Source organism: Jaculus jaculus, chromosome 7, assembly GCF_020740685.1.
Source record: "Jaculus jaculus isolate mJacJac1 chromosome 7, mJacJac1.mat.Y.cur, whole genome shotgun sequence".
NCBI lineage: Eukaryota > Metazoa > Chordata > Mammalia > Rodentia > Dipodidae > Jaculus > Jaculus jaculus.
In genome coordinates this window covers 37026839-37043208 of record NC_059108.1, presented here as the reverse complement: position 1 = coordinate 37043208, position 16370 = coordinate 37026839, and the positions used below count along the sequence as shown (strand labels likewise).

The 16370-nt window shown below is 43.4% G+C and overlaps 1 protein-coding gene and 1 pseudogene across 1 annotated transcript; both read right to left on the bottom strand.

Moving 5' to 3' along the window:
• Positions 1–13020: 13020 nt before the first annotated feature.
• On the bottom strand, positions 13021–14613 carry LOC123462299 (annotated as a pseudogene).
• A 50-nt stretch (positions 14614–14663) lies between these two features.
• LOC123462298 (zinc finger protein 426-like) lies at positions 14664–15957 on the bottom strand. Its single transcript, XM_045155546.1, has 2 exons — positions 15737–15957; positions 14664–15631 (listed from the first exon to the last, which is right to left on the bottom strand). The coding sequence occupies exons 1-2, from the start codon at positions 15738–15740 to the stop codon at positions 14664–14666; spliced, it is 972 nt and encodes a 323-aa protein (XP_045011481.1). The 5' UTR covers positions 15741–15957.
• Positions 15958–16370: the final 413 nt, after the last annotated feature.

The window sequence follows — 16370 nt, the reverse complement described above, 5'->3', positions numbered from 1 at the left end:
CACATCCAAAAGACATTCTTTTGAGATGGGGACATCAAGGGAGATATTGCCAGTGTTTTCCAGGTCCTGTGTGACCTAGAAAGTAAGGTGGCAGACTCACTTCAGTAGGCCCCTGGAACCAATTTACAAAACCATCTCCTGTGATAAAGATATTTGTAACTTGAGGACATGTCATTCAGAGAACCTTGACTCCATGTTTGGAGGGAGGGCATGTCACAGCTACTTATAGTGGGCTCAGAGCATAGAGCATGTTTTCTTTCTTCCTTCCTTCCTTCCTTCCTTCCTTCCTTCCTTCCTTCCTTCCTTCCTTCCTTCCTTCCTTCCTTCCTTCCTTCCTTTCAAGATAGCGAGAGAGATAGAGAAAGAGTGAGGAGAGGTAGAGAATGGGTGTGTCAGGGCCTCAGCCACTGCAATTGAACTCCAGACGCTTTTGTCACCTAGTGGACATGTGCAACCTTGCACTTGCCTCACCTTTGTGCATCCAGCTTATGACTTTGCAGGCAAGCACCTTAAAGTGATATCTCCAGCCCTTTTAAAAAATTTAAAAATTTAATTAATTTATTTATTTGAAAGCAGAGAGATAGAAGAGTCAGATAGAGGGAATGAGCACGCCAGGGCCTCCGACCACTGCAAACAAACTCCAGATGAATGTGCCACTTTGTACATCTGGCTTTATGTGGGTGGATACTGAGGAACTGAACCCGGGTCCTTAGGCTTCTCAGCAAATGTCTTAACTGCTGACCCATCTTTCTCACACTATTTTCTTAAAGCAAAGTTGGTATTTTTATATGTCTTTAAGCATTTCACTACATGCAGTTTGAGACTCTGTCCTTTCTTGTGGGGTTGGAGGAGGTAGGACCTGTTTCCTGCACCTGATGTTTCTCAAGTGCCTTGCAGCTCAAAGGCATCCTCACACCACAGTGGTGGGTTTTGGAGGCTCTATTCTAAGCCCCTCAGTGGGCACCATGTTCTGGCTAATGCTTAGTCGATAACTAAACTGTTTTGTTTCATGATGGACCTGGCTGTGGCAGAGAACATTCTTCATGATCACCACAGTGGAGCTGGGAGGTCACAGCTGCCTTTTGCTGCCTGTCTCTCACAGGACAAGGCTCTGTTTACAGCCAGAACACAGCCTGTGTTCTGCAGGCTCCTCTCCCTCTCCTGTGTCCATGTCCCTAAACACTTCTCGGCTCCTTTGGCTCCACCTGCAAGGTCATTACATAAAAAAAAAAAAAAATTAATTCAAACATCATTCTACTCAGTAAATTCGGGTTAAAATTTTACTAAGACACTTCCTACATTTACCAACATTATCTAACTTAATCTTCAACAATGGCCCCGTAGAGTAGACGCTGGATTTCTCACCATTTTATGAGCATAGAAACTAATGCAAAAGGATTACATAATTCATTCGTGGTGGTAAAGGTGATAGAAGTCAGATTCAAAGCCAGGCTCTTCTTCCTCAGCCGCTGTCAGATCAGACAGATGTGAATCATAAAGGAGAAACAGAAGCCAAGGGAAGCTCAAGGAATGTCACACCCAGGAGGTAGCAAAAGGAAAAGAAGAAAGAGAGGAGGGATTCAGTAAAGTTAATCTTTCTGCCACTCAGGTCCCTAGCTTCCTTCTCTCGAGCTGCTTGATGCATAGGATCTCGATCTTTCTACTGCTAGGATGTGGGGTATCCAGGCATCTTGTCCTAGGTATTCAGAACCCACCACTATTTCTAGCTGGTCCTGGCTCCTGCTGAGGACCGAGAAGCCCATATACATAGGATGCATTGAGTTGGTCAGAGATGGAGCCAAGCCTCCAGTACTGTCAGGAATTTTTTCTGGGATGGGGGTCGGGGATTAGAGATGAAGCATTTGGCCAGGATGTAATGAATCCCTCTTGCTCGGTGACTAGCCTCCAGAATGTTGGGCACAGGGCATGTTGGCATTAATCCACCATGGGGATAGGTGCCAGGTATTCAAGACTCCAGAAGGACCCCAAAGAAGCCCTATAAAAATAGTTAACATTTAGCCGGACATGGTGGTGCATGCCTTTAATCATAGCACTCGGGAGGCAGAGGTAGGAGGATCGCCGTGAGTTCGAGGCCACCCTGAGATTCCATAGTGAATTCCAGGTCAGCCTGGGCTAAAGTGAGACCTTACCTCAAAAAAAAAAAAAATAGTTAACATTTTACATGTGACAAAACCTCAGATATTCACTAGGCAAAAATGGGAAATCTTCTCTTTATAATAGAATACTTCTTGCAAGCCCTGCTCAATTTTTAGTAAAACTCCATGGTGAGAATGTTCATTATACCAGCCATAGTGTTGAGAGAGGATCATAACAGGCTGGCCCTGGCCAAACCCTCACTCCACCAAGCATGAGGGGCAGGAACCCAAGGGAAATACCCAATACCCATGGAAGGCCAGATGCACATAATGACACATGTCTGGAATTTGTTCTGATATGTTCATCTCTCTCTTTCCTCACAAATCAATAAATAAAAATTGAAAAGGAAAATGACTGGGTGTGATGGTGCATGCCTTTAATCCCAGCACTCAGGAGGCAGAGGTAGGAGGATCACCATAAGTTCAAGTCCACCCTGAGACTACATAGCCAGGTCAGCCTGGGCTAGGGTGAGACCCTACCTCGAAAAACAAAAACAAAAAATTGAAAAGAAAAGGAAAACTAGGGGAAATATTGGCAGATAGCAATGATCTGAATCTAAGTGTGCCATGGAACTTAGCCGAGGCATGTTCTTTTGCCCTATAATTATTTGTGAAAACTTTTGCAGCAACAGAGCTAGCAGTTTTATTTTTTCAATCAGAAAAAATAATTTAATACATTCAATTTTAATAAATCAAATTAGAATCTACCAAGATTCATCCACCTTGAGAATGACAAAGTGCTCCAAACAAAGTGGCTCAAATGGATTTTTCTTTTCTTTTCTGAGTTCTTAGCCTGGAAAGTTCAAGGTCCAGGTATCAGGGAGTTGGGGAAACATACTGCCTCCTAAGGCCTCTCTCGCTGACTTGCAGGTGACCACACCTCACTGACCTTCATATGGTCTTTCCTTGATCCCCCTTCCAATGAGAATCTCAGTCAGCTTGGAGTAGAGACCACCCTAAATCCTCATTGAATCTTAGTTATTCTCTTAGAGATTGCATTTCCAAATATGGAGGTTAGGACTTCATCATATATTTATTTGGTGAGAGCAACACCATTCAGCCCATAACACCCACACATTAAAAAAAAAAAAAAAAACTTTTAAAAATATTTTATTATTTGACAGAGAAAGTGAGAGAGAGAAAGAGGGGGGGTGGTGGAGAATGGGATGCCAGGGCCTCTAGCCACTGCAAATGAACTCCAGATGTGTGTGCCCCCTTGTGCAGCTGGCTAACGTGGGTCCTGGGGAATCAAACCTGGGTCCTTTGGCTTTGCAGGCAAATGCCTTAACCACTAAGCCATTCCTCCAGCCCACCCACGCATTTAAAATTTTTTTTGTTCCTTTTTATTTATTTATTTGATAGTGACAGAGAGAGAAAGAAGAGAAAGAGGTAGAAAGAGTGAATGGGCATGCCAGGGCCTCCAGCCACTGCAAACGAACTCCAGACACTTGCGCCCCTTTATGCATCTGGTTAACATGGGTCCTGGGGAATCAAGGCTCAAACTGGGGTCCTTAGGCTTCATAGGGAAGCGCTTAACTGCTAAGCCATCTCTCCAGCCCCCACCCACACATTTTTTATGCATAAATGTACACTTTTCTAAAGATAGGAATCATCATTACTGTTCTACAATCTGTTTTGTAAAAACTAAAATGTGCTATTTCTATGCTGAGTAGACACAGAACAGTTTCTAAATTGAGATAGGTGGACTGAGACGATGCACTTGCCTTTTCTAAATGATATAGTAGTTTCCTTCTGTTTATTCGGCAGTTTGTTGTGGCTGCTGTTTCTTTTCTTTCTTTGATGTAGGGTCTCACTCTAGCCCAGGCTGATTTGGAATTCACTATGTAGTCTCATGGTGGCCTTGAACTCATGGTGATGCTCCTACCTCTGCCTCCTGAGTGCTGGCATGCACCACCATGCCCAGCTAAATGTAATTTCTTGTAGGGCTGGAGAGATGCTCAATGGTTAAGACCACCTAAAAATGTGGCATCTGTAACTCCAGCAAAACATTTTTAGGTGGTATGGGTTCTCAGCCTATGTGGTAGCTTGAATGTGGCAGTGTAAAAGTATGGCCCCATAGACTCAGGTGTCTTATTAAAATTGAGTTTGCAACTTCAGTCCCTAGCAGGCCGACTCCCATTAAGGGGTGGGGGGGTGTCTGTGTCACTGGGTGGATCTGGATTCCAGCCCAGGAGTGGAGAGAGCCGCCTGAGCTCTGGCAGTGTGTGTTGGCTGGTGTTGGTGTTTGCTGCTGCAGTTGTCTCTCTGCTTGGATCTACGGAAGGACGCAGCTTCCTCCATCATTGACGGTGTTTCCTCTGGATTTGTAAGCTGAAATAAACCCCTTCCTCCCAGAAATGGTGTCTGGTTGGACGCTCATCCAACAACGTGGAAATGACTACATCAACCTGAAATGGAAAGAATTGCTCACCGAGCATGAATGACTATTTTCACCGACACAGTCACCATCCCACTCCTTGGACAACCTCTTGTTTCTGCAAGACCATCCTCAGCACAGCTCACTCTCCAGTCTTTCAGGGTCTGCACTGCGCCCCATGCCTTACACCCCCAGCTCCAGCACATGCTGAGAAGACCCTTATCTCCACGCCAGCTCTCTGCACCCAGATCCTACAAGACAGTCTCTTCTGTCATGCTGTCCTACCTGACCTGCTTCCCCACGGTCCTCCCACAAGTCCCTTCCTTTGATCCTGCAATCCACAGGCCCCTAGGTCTCTGGATGAAGGAGTAGATCACTAAATCATCTTCTCTATACAACCTCACAGAAGCCACATACCCACTTCACTGGCCCTGAGGGCTAAGCATAGGGCCACATTCATAGGCTGGAAGTATGTGTTGCCATGGCGACATCTGGTGAGGTTACCAAGGGTGGGACACTGTCCTCCTCTCATTGTCACTTATCAGCTGTCAGAATTCTGAATTATCGCAATGATGACTTTCCGAAATGAACATTACAAACATTCACCATCCTTACGAAGGATGCTCTTGGATGCTTGGTTAATGTCAAGTTCTTTAAAATATCACTACAGTTTTATTATAAACAATTTAGTTTGGGAATAGCCAAAACAGAAGAGACAACAGCAGAATGGACTAGAACAAGGTCTAGGGTATAGGAGGTCCCCAGGGTGGGAACTTCTGCCTCATGGAATTGGGGTGCACCTGGTATTTAACTTGTGGAAGCCGTTTGTTTTATATTTTTGTTTATTTGAGAAAGAGAGAGAGAGAGAGAGAGAGGGAGAAAGCATAGGTGTGCCAAGGCTTCTTGCTGCTGCAGACAAACATCAAATGCATGCACCACCTTATACATCTGATTGTTTTATGTGGGTACTGGGGAATTAAACCCAGGTCAGACTGTGCAAGCAAGGGCCTTTAGCCATTGAGCCATCTCTTCAGCCCCATGAAAGCCATGTTTCTGCCTTCATTTGTGTCTGTTTCTTCCGGGTATGGAATGATGTAGAGCAGAAACGAATAGCCAAGTCCTCCTGCAGCTCTTCCTATTTGTCCAGAGCAATCCAGGCTGGATAAGTTGATACCAGTCAGAATTGTGACAAGGCAGTCCTAATCACACCACTTGCCATTGCCCATCCAGCTTAGCCAGAAAAAAAGTCCCAGGTTCCAAGAGCTTTGTCCTCTCGTGAAAAATATTTAAATTACAGAACAACAAAATGTGCATATTCCTTCTTGATGTGACTGTTCCATGTCCCCTGGAGAGGACAGACTGTACAGAAGACACAAAGTGCTGTGTTCAGGAGACTATAAACAGGCATTGCAGAAGAAATGATTCTAAACAAATAATTATCAAAAGAACAGAGCTTTATAGAAAAAAAATGAAAAAGGAAGAAACTCATAAGACAATTGATTGCCTATTGTCACAGGTGTCTTGTCTTTCAAGGAAGAAATAATGCTCAGACTTACTCTGGTTGCTGATCATCAGGACAGAAGAGTGGTCTACCACAGCCCTTTCTCTCTCTCTTCTGCCCAGCCTTCTACCCCAGCTCCACACACATTTTCCACCCTGGGCATGCCCAGGATGGTGTGGCTAGAGGACACAGCAAAGCTTTGTGTGGGGGAGGAGAAGTTGATTCCAGAAAAAAAAAAAAAGAAATCTCTGAGCCACAAGGGGCTGAGAACTGCCAGGAACTGGCACCCATGGGAAGGGTCACCCCATCTTTCTGGTCAGGGGACTCACAGCTCAGCCTGGTGACCTCCAGCAGGTCTGCTCACCTCTTGGAGTCTGATGCTAAATTGCTAAATCCAAGAAGATATTTCTGAAGATAAAACCAATAACTGCTATTTCTCTTCTTTGGTCCATACCAGACCTCTGCACAGATGCTCATAACAGCTTTGTTCATAATTACCAAACTTTGGAGCTATCAAGATGTGCTTCAGTGGACAAATGGATAAACTCTGATGCATTTTCACGATGAGATATGATTCTGTACTAAAAAGAAAAGTAAGCCATGAAAAGACATAGAGCCAACTTTCTGCTCAAGTTTGCTCTGAAACGAATATGGCTCTAAAAAAATAGTCTTTCTAATATATATCATATGTGTGTATTATATATCTATATACATATGTCTAGATATATAAATACACCTAGGTTTTTCATCTATTAAAGTACAGTGTTTAAAACACATGTAGTGGTCTGGAGAGATGGCTTAGCGGTTAAGCACTTGCCTGTGAAGACTAAGAACCCCGGTTCGAGGCTCGGTTCCCCAGGTCCCACGTTAGCCAGATGCACAAGGGGGCGCACGCGTCTGGAGTTCATTTGCAGAGGCTGGAAGCCCTGGTGCGCCCATTCTCTCTCTCTCCCTCTATCTGTCTTTCTCTCTATGTCTGTCACAAATAAATAAATAAATAAAAAACCACATTTTTAAAAAAAAACACATGTAGTTACACTGTTTTTGTTTATTTTATTTCATTATCCCTGATTGGTGAGTAGAATCAGACTGACATTAAAGAGTGCTTGAATCTTCAAACACAACTATATTCTCAGAATAATCTCTCTGTTGAAGCTTGATAAGTAATGGCTATGCCTATAACAATGAAGACTATGATCCACGCCACAGACTGATCTGACGATGGAAACCTTGGGACCTAAGTGGACCATACCTGCAAATAGGACACTCGTGGCTGCACAAGCGTGTATGGAAGTCTCATAAGAGGTGCCCCAGGGTTGGTAGGGCACCATGCTCAGGAGGCTACAAAGTGTGACAGCTGCTGCCTGGCTTCAAATGAGGTGGTTACCAGCTCCGCCCACTCCCCTGTGAAATGCCTAGGGTTCACACAATGGCTGGAAAGGAAGGTTGGAGTCAGGTTTTATATTGGAAGCAGGGACATGGAAACTTGATAATGCCTAGGCTAGAAGCAGCAGCATCAGGTAAGGGGGAACTGCTTTGATGTGGGAGGAACATTGTATGGGGAAAGACAGGCTGGGCCTCAGCTCTGCAGCCCTGACTCTTGCTTAAGGCCATAGTTCCTGGTATCAGCGGACAATAGCATTCTGTGGGCACCCACTGGGAGACTTAGACAAAGACACACAGATAGCAGCAAGCAAAGTGAGAGAATTTATTAAGACAGGGTACACTTACAAAGGAGAAAGTAGGCCAGAGCTGAGGAAGCTTAAAAGCCTGATGGTTGCTGTACAAAGGATGGAGACTTTGGGCATCATTTGTATAGCGAGGGCTTTCTGGCTCATTTGCATAGTTCAGCCTTTATCTGGCACACTCTGGTAGTTTGCATCTATGGCGCCATAGACCTAACTTGAATCTAGAGTTTCCAGTGAGTGGAGAACTACTGGGGAATAGGAGGAGTCCCAGGGAGCTGATCTTGGAGTCCAGCCTCGAGGTGTGTTTGGAGATGGATCTTAGTAGGGTCCAGCCCTGAAATGTGTGGAAAGCTGTTTGAGCTCTGGCTGTTCTGTTTTGCTAGCAGTGTGGAGCTGGCTGCTTGGTGATGTCTCTCTTCTTGGGTCTGTGGGAATGAGCCACTTTCTTTCTCCATTAATGGTGTGTTCCCCTGGAATTTGTAAGCTGAAATAAAACCCTTTCCTCCCATAAGCTGTGTCCAGTTGAATGTTTGTTCCAGCCACGAGGAGCTGACTGGCAACATGCTCTGTGTTACATGTAATTTATAAAGAATCTATGGGTCATCTTCAGCCACAGCATTAGCACTGGTACATGTGTGACTCAGGCAGAGAACAGACTGGGGGCAGGCTTTCTTATCAGATACAAAATTTGGGGATCATAAAAACCTCTGAGAGTGGCAACAGTGGTAAAGATATAAAACATTCATTGGATGCTTATCATGTATTGGTCTCCACAGGGTGTTTAGATGTGTTTAATGTCACAAGCAACATTACAGAATGCAGACACATACTGAGAAAAACACAAGATGAGGAAAGGGAGGCTTAGAAGGAGGAAATGACAAATCAATTAAGCATCAGGCTGGGATTTGATTTGGGATAGTGTGACTTCGCTGTGGAGGCTTAAAACAGATAGGTAGGGTGCTGATGGTCCAGGTGCTGAGGAGGCACCAGTTGGGTTCATCCTCGGAAGGAGATATGGGGAAGACAAGGGGTGTAGCCTCTGCTGGGTTTCTGTTAGCTACTTACCACTGGGGTTTGAGTACAATGTCCTTGGGCTGTTTTCACATCCTTCCTCAGGCCCTTCTGCCTCCTGTCCCTGGCCTTTCAGAAACCCAATCCCTGTGCCCTTCTCCTCAGTCAGTGCTTTCCTTGTGACGCAGCCATCCAGCCATCTTAGTGGGATGCTTTTCTCTAAGAAATAACCATCTAGAAACACCACCCCTCGCCTGATTTGTTTCCTTTCTATCTTAAGATTCTCTGGTGTGACATTGGAGGACTAGGAAGCCTCAGAGTTAGAGGTTTCCCCCCTCCAGTCAAAATCAGAAAGTGACGTGTTTAGAGCCATTGGAACCACCCTGTCTGAGTGTCAGAAGCAGACCAGAGCCAGGTACCCCAGAGCTGAGAGGGATAGTCTACTGCTGGCATAGAGGGCTGGGATGGTGACAATCTGTCAGCTATGGCCTTCCAGACCCAGAAGTTGCTGTAATTTCAGGGTGAGGTGAAGATAGTGAACTATGCTACTCTGAGATTTCTATAGCCCGCTTCCCCCAAGCCACAAATATTAGAGCTAATTTGTTTGTTTTATAATGAGATATGTTACCAACTTCACAGAGTCTCTACACAAGGCATATTTCTGGGTCCACTTTCATTGCCTGAAGCATCTACAAGGCCGTATGCCCATCCATATGGCAACTCCATGAAGACGTGATGCGTAGGAATTTATCCTGAGCATCGGTCCTCGGAGTAGGTGGTGAAGCACACAGAAACCTTCTCTCTGGCAAGGCATCTCCCAACCATGTTGGGCATCACTTAGTCCAAGCTCCACCACTGAGAACTTCTCAGGGCCTTCATCAAGGACTAATCATGTCTTCATCTTTGATCACCACCAGCCGCAAGAAGGACCAGACTTCCCCTGGAGCAGCAGGATGAGGCTGGAGGGAGGACCCCATGGGGCCATCGATTCTCTCATCATTATGGCTAAGGCAGTTTGCTACAAGAGCCAAAGACCCATTAGCAATCCTGCGGTTAAAATGGAAACTCAAAATGGTTCAGGTTCAAGGCAAGAGCAGAATCTGTGAATGAAGAGATTGAGTCATCCTTTCTCCTTTTTAAGTGTAGAAAAAAGTGTATCAATTTATAGATTACCACCTCAGTACCAGGAAGGGAGTCAGAGAGAGTAAAAAGAGAAATGGATAAAAGCTAATGTTGGATTCTAATCTACTAGGTCCTTTCCAGTAATAATAATAATAATAATAATAATAATAATAATAATGATGATGATGATAATGTTTATATATTACCATGAGCCAGCCAGGGATGTTCTGAGCATCATACACATATATTATTGACTCATTTGATTTCCATGCCTGGCTTTAAACTGTTTTTAATTTGAGGCAAGTACTCTGCCCTGAACTACACTATTTTTTTCTTTTTCTTTTCTTGTATTTATTTATTTGAGAGAGAGAAAGAAAGAGGCAGACAGAGAAAGAGAGAGAGAGAATAAATAGGCATGTCAGGGTATCTAGCCATTGCAAACAAATTCCAGATGCATATGCTACCTTGTGCATCTGGCTTATGTGGGTTCTGAAGAATTGAACCTGGGTCTTTAAGCTTCACAGGCAGATACCTTAACCACTGAGCCATCTCTCCAACCCTGAACTACATTCTTAGTCCCCATTCTTTCTTTCTTTCTTTCTTTTTTTGAAAATATTTTTATTTAAAAGCACAGACATGCAGAGAAAAGAGAAACAGACAGAGAGAATGGGTGTGCCAGAGCCTCTAGCTGCTGCAAACAAACTCCAGATGCATGTGCCACTTTGTGCATCTGGCTATAAGTAGGTACTGGGTAATCAAAACAGGATCATTAGGTTTTGCAGGCAAATGCCTTAACTACTGAGGCATCTCTCCAGCCCCCACCTCCATCATTATTTCTTCAATATTGGTAAGCTGGTGGTGATTTCCCAATTCTGTCATCCTTTTTTTTTTTTTTTTTTTTCGAGGTAGGGTCTCACTCTAGCTCAGGCTGTCCTGGAATCCCTTCTGTAGTCTCAGGGTGGCCTTGAACTCACAGAGATCCTCCTATCTCTGCCTCCCAAGTGCTGAGATTAAAGGCATGTACCACCACGCCTGGCTTTCATTCTTTTTTTAACATTGTATTTATTTATTTGCAAGGAGAGAGACAGAGGGGGAAAAAAGAAGGAGAGAATGAGAATGGGTATATCAGGACTTAGTGCCTATAAATGATCTCCAGGCACATGAACCACTTTGTGCATTTGGCTTTACATAGGTACTGGGGAATTGAACGTGGACCCTCAGTTTTTCCATGCAAACACCTTTAGCCACTGAGCCATCTCCCCAGTTCTGTCATTCTAGCTGCACTTATTAGTTATGATTTTTTCCATAATGAATCAAATAGCAGCTACTTAATAGCTGTTAGGTACAGTTAGTTTAGGAAAGGCAGAGCAATTACTTGATTCTTTGTCAATTTAAAATAATGACTTCATGTTCTTGCAACTTCCAAAGGTGTTTCAGAAGGCTTTAACCTATGTGGGGATGTAAAGGCGGTTATAGAGTATTGTCATAAATGCAGGGTATATTTAAATCTGTTGTCATAATTTTTTACTATGCAAATGGTCTCATCTTTGGTCAGCAGGAGTCCCTTCAAGTTGGCTGTCACAACATTTATGGTCACAGTATTCTTTGACAGCTGCCTTGCTCTTAGGCACGACAAGATGTTCCAGCTCAAGGAGTTCTTGTTCCCTTTAGTGGGAAATGGCATCTAGAAACCACAACTTGGAACTATGGGTGCTTGATGTTATTAAGTTATTGTTACTTTTAAATCTTTCCAGTGGACATAACTGGGAAACATCAAGTTTTTAGAAAAATAAGAACAAATCATGACTAATACAGATACTTCTAATTTAAAGCAAGAATTTTAAGATTTGATCAAAGCTTTATAATTTTTATTTATATATTTTTATTTATTGATTGATTTTGGCTATTCAAGGTAGAGTCTCACTCTGGCCCAGGCTGACCTGGAACTCACTCTGTAGTCTCAGGGTAGCCTTGAACTCTTTGCAATTTTTTCCTACCTCTGCCTCCCAAGTGCTGGGATTAAAGGCGTGCGCTACCATGCCTGGCTAATGCTTTCTAATTTTAATTTATATTTCTTTTCTTATAAAAGAGAGAATTGGCATGCCAGGGCCTCTAGCCACTGTAATCAAACTCCAGACGCATGTGCCACCTTGTGTGTCTGGCTTCCGTGGGTTTTGGGGAGTCGAACTTGGATCATTAGACTTCACATGCAAGCACCTTAACTACTAAGCCATCACTCTAGCCCTTAATTTCTATTTCTATATTTTATCACTGCACCCTGACAGTATGGTTTCTTCCTAACAATACTGGGCAAAAGTACTCGTTTCAGCTTATTTCTTGTTTTTTTTTTTTTTTTTTAATAACAATACCAGCATTGCTACCTACGAGAAGACCACTGACTAGAGAGTAAGATTTCTTGATCTCTCTATGGTTCTTGTTCTTGGGATAGATTCCCACTAAGGATGTGTAGTGAAAAATACTGTTTCAATTTACTTGGAACAAGCATCCTCTTATGTTCACTGTGTTAGCTGCTTTTCTCATTGCTGTGGTCAAGTGTCCTTCAAGAAGCAGTTCATGGGAGGATGGGCTTATTGTGGCTCATGGTTTGAGGGTACAGCCAGCAAGGAGGAAAGGCATGGAGCGGGAGTGTGGGCTTACATGCTCACATCCACGCAGAGCAAGAAGCAGAGAAAGGAGATGCTGGCATCTACTAGCTGTCTCCTTTTCCTCCTTTATTTGTGTCTAGGATCCAGCCCGTGGAGGGTGCAGCCTACACTCAGGGTGTGTCTTCCCTCTTCACTTAATCTCTCTGGAAACACCTTTGCAGACACTCCCAAAGGTGTGTGTCACTGATGCTCTAAGCAGTTCTTTTTAAAGTGTTATTATTTTTATTTATTTGAGAGAGGGAGAGAGAACGGGTGCGCCAGGTTCTTCGGTCCCTAAAAACAAACTCCAGATGTGTGTGCCCCCTTGTGTGCATGTGTGACATTAAGCACTTGCATCACTGTGTGTTCGGCTTACGCAGGACCTAGAGATTCAAACATAAGTTATTAGGCTTTGCAGGCAAGCACTTTAACTGCTAAGCCATCTTTCCAGCTCTCCCTAAGCATTTCTTTTCTTTTTTTTTTTTTTTGTTTTTCCATTTAGTTTATATCCAGTGTGAATTCTTATATGGTTACATAAATATGAAGGAACAGTGAAAGCTTTCCCACATTCCTCATATCCATAGGGCTTCTCTCTGGTGTTATATCCTTCTTTTAAAAAAATATTCCCATTTATTAAAGAGATGGGGGAAGAGTACACACTCCAATGTCTCTTGCCACTACAAATGAACTCCAGATGGATGTGCCACTTAGTGCATCTGGCCTTAAATGAGTACTATGGAACTGAAACCAGGCCAGAAAGCTCAGCAAGCAAGGGCCTCTGACTGCTGGGTCATCTCCTCAGAAACCAGTGTTCTTATGTGTTTAGTAAGGCCTAAGTGCTCAATAAAGGCTTTTCCATGATGCTAACGCAGGTTTTTCTCTCCAATGTGTGTTCTCATGTAACTACAAAGGTTGGAGGAACACTTGAATGCTTTGCCACACAATGTATACTCAAAGGGCATCTCTTCAGTGTGAGTTCTTAAGAGATGAGGAGGAAACAAATGCCTTCCCAAACTGGTCATATTCAAAAGATTTCTCTCCTTTGTGATTGCTAAATGTTCAAGGTGGGAGGAAGCAGTGAAGGCTTTCCCACATTTTCTGCACATATAAAGTTTCTCCCCAGGGTGAGTAAGTAAATGTGTCATAAAGTCAGTACATCTACTGAAGGCTTTCTCACAGTCCTTACACTGACATGGTCTTATCACCATATGAATTCAGATGTGCTTCTCAAAATATAAGGAACTTCTAAGACTTGTACATATATGGCATTCAAAAAGCTTACCAGTATGAGTTTTCAAATTTTCAATGAGTTCAGGAAAGTTAATGAATGTGTTCCTTTATTACTGACATTGATAGGGCTTCTCCCAAGTGTGTTCTTCCTCATGTGTTCAGTAAGCCATATGAGTGTAAGGCATGAACACTCAGTGAAGGCTTTTCCACAATTCTTACACACTCAAGGTTTCTCTCCAGTGTGACTTTGTATGTGTCCACGAAGATAGGAGGAACGTGTAAATGCTTTCCCACATACCGAACACTTAAATGGTTTCTCTCCAGTGTGAGTTCTCAAATGTGTAGTAAGATATGAAGAAGATGCAAAGGCCTTCCCACATTGATGACATTCAAGTGGTTTCTCTCCAGTGTGAGTTCTTATGTGTTCAATAAGACTTGAGGATGTTCTGAAAGATTTCCCACATTCCTTACACTCATATGGCTTCTCCTCAGTGTGAGTCAGTACATGTGTAGTAAAGCCACTGCGACCACTAAAGGCTTTTCCACAGTCTTTACACTGATATGGTTTTATTCCTGTGTGAATTCGAAAGTGTTTCTTAAGACAGGAGGAATTTCTAAAGAATTTTGCACATACCTGACATTCAACAGGTTTCTCACCAGTGTGAGTTTTCATATGTTCAGTCAGTTGACGAAAACTTGTAAAGGCCTTCCCACATTCCTTACAGTCATAGGGCTTCTCCCCAGTGTGTGTTCGTGAATGTATATTAAGGCATGAGCGCACAGCAAAGGTTTTCCCACATTCCTTACATTCATATGGTTTCTCTCCTGTGTGTGTTCGCATGTGAATGCGAAGGTAGGAGGAACAAGTAAGTGCTTTCTCACATACTGTACACTCAAAAGGCTTCTCTCCAGTGTGTATTCTCAAATGTGCAATTAGATATTCTCTCCAGTGTGTGTTCTCAAATGTGCAATTAGATATGACGAAGAAGCAAAGGCCTTCCCACATTGGTTACATTCAAAGGGCTTCTCTCCTGTATGACTTCTCATATGCTCAATAAGGCCTGAAGATTTACCAAATACTTTTCCACACTCTTTACACTCATAGGCCTTCCGTCTACTGTGGCTTCGTATATGTGTAGTAAGGCCTGAGTTTGTAGTGAAGGCTTTTCCACATTCCTTACATTCATGGGGTTTCTCCAACATGTGAGTTCCCATATCATTATTCAGGTAGAAAGGATTTCTAACGAAATCTCTAAATCCATAGGTTTCTTTTATAGGATATGTTTGGACATAAGTAGAACAACTTGTAGGTTGAATTAAAGCTTTTTCACATTGGTCCCATTCATAGGGATTTTCTCTATTGTCAGCTTTGTTATGTGCCTGAAGATGTGACTGATTAACAAAGGGTTTTCCACCATCATTTTGTTCAAAGGATTGGTCTTGAATGCATGTTCTCTGGTAAACATCTGTTGAACTCAGAGCCGAGACTTCTTCATGTTGAATCAACAAAGAAAGTTCCTCTTCAGTAGAGGTTTTCCTGAGCAAAGGAAGTAAGTCTTTTCTATACAAATTATTCTCAGATGTGTTTTCTGTATTTAGAGTACTCATGTGTGTCTGAAAGCATGGGTATTCACTGAAGACGTTTCCAACTTTCTTAGAGATACAAAGTTCCTCTCTATTGTGGCTTCCTGACAACTGCGGTAAATTTGATATATTTGACCAGAAAGTATCCTTCTGAAGTGCTGTTCCTTTTGCTTTAAGGTGTATTTTACATCCTAATGTTGCCAGGTTCTGGTAGTTCTCCAACATCACATCTCTATAGAGGTTTCTCTGGGTTGAGTCCAGTAAAGTCCACTCTTCCTGAGTGAAGTCCACAACCATATCCTCAAAGGTCACCAAGTCTGGAAGAGATGGTCACTGAAGGTAGGCCTTCGAGGTTATACAGCTAGGCCCTACTGCTTCTGCTCCAGCTTGCCGTGCCTTCCCTACCATGAAAGACTCCACACTCATTTGTATCTCATAGGAAATGTATGCCCTCAATAAATCCTGTGCTCTGCTAAGCCAGTGGTTTTCAATGCATTTCCCATTCGTCTCCTCTTTCCCAGGGCAACTCCTCCTTGGGGTCGCTTTACTCCTGCGCCTCGGGCCTCCACTCGCCCTCTGGGGCCAGGGACGATGGCAGTCCTCACCTGACTTCACGAGGTCGCCGGCAGAGGATCCGGGTCTCAGGAGCCCCAGCCTGCGACCCGCCGGCCCGCAGAGGAGGTTCGTCCGCGGCGGGGAGATGCCGCCTTTCCTGGTCCGCGCCCAGCCGCCCCCCTAAGCATTTCTTAATCAAATCAAGTTGACAATTCAAATTAACCACCAGAGTCACAATCCTTTCCCCCAGTTTTTGTCCATTCTAAGAAAATTTTTAACTAATTAAAAATTACAGAAAACAATTACTAGTTCCAAAATCAGACTATAAATTGGATTCATTCACAGAAATCCAGTCCTCTTTTCCTTCCTTCTTCCATGTTGTTTCCCTGACCCAGTTGTAACTTATTTTAATTTGTGTCTGCAAGAGAAATAACTGAAAGTATACCAAGCCCTTAAGAAGTTGAACCAACTTGAGGAATAAGGCCCCATGTCTGGGAGGCA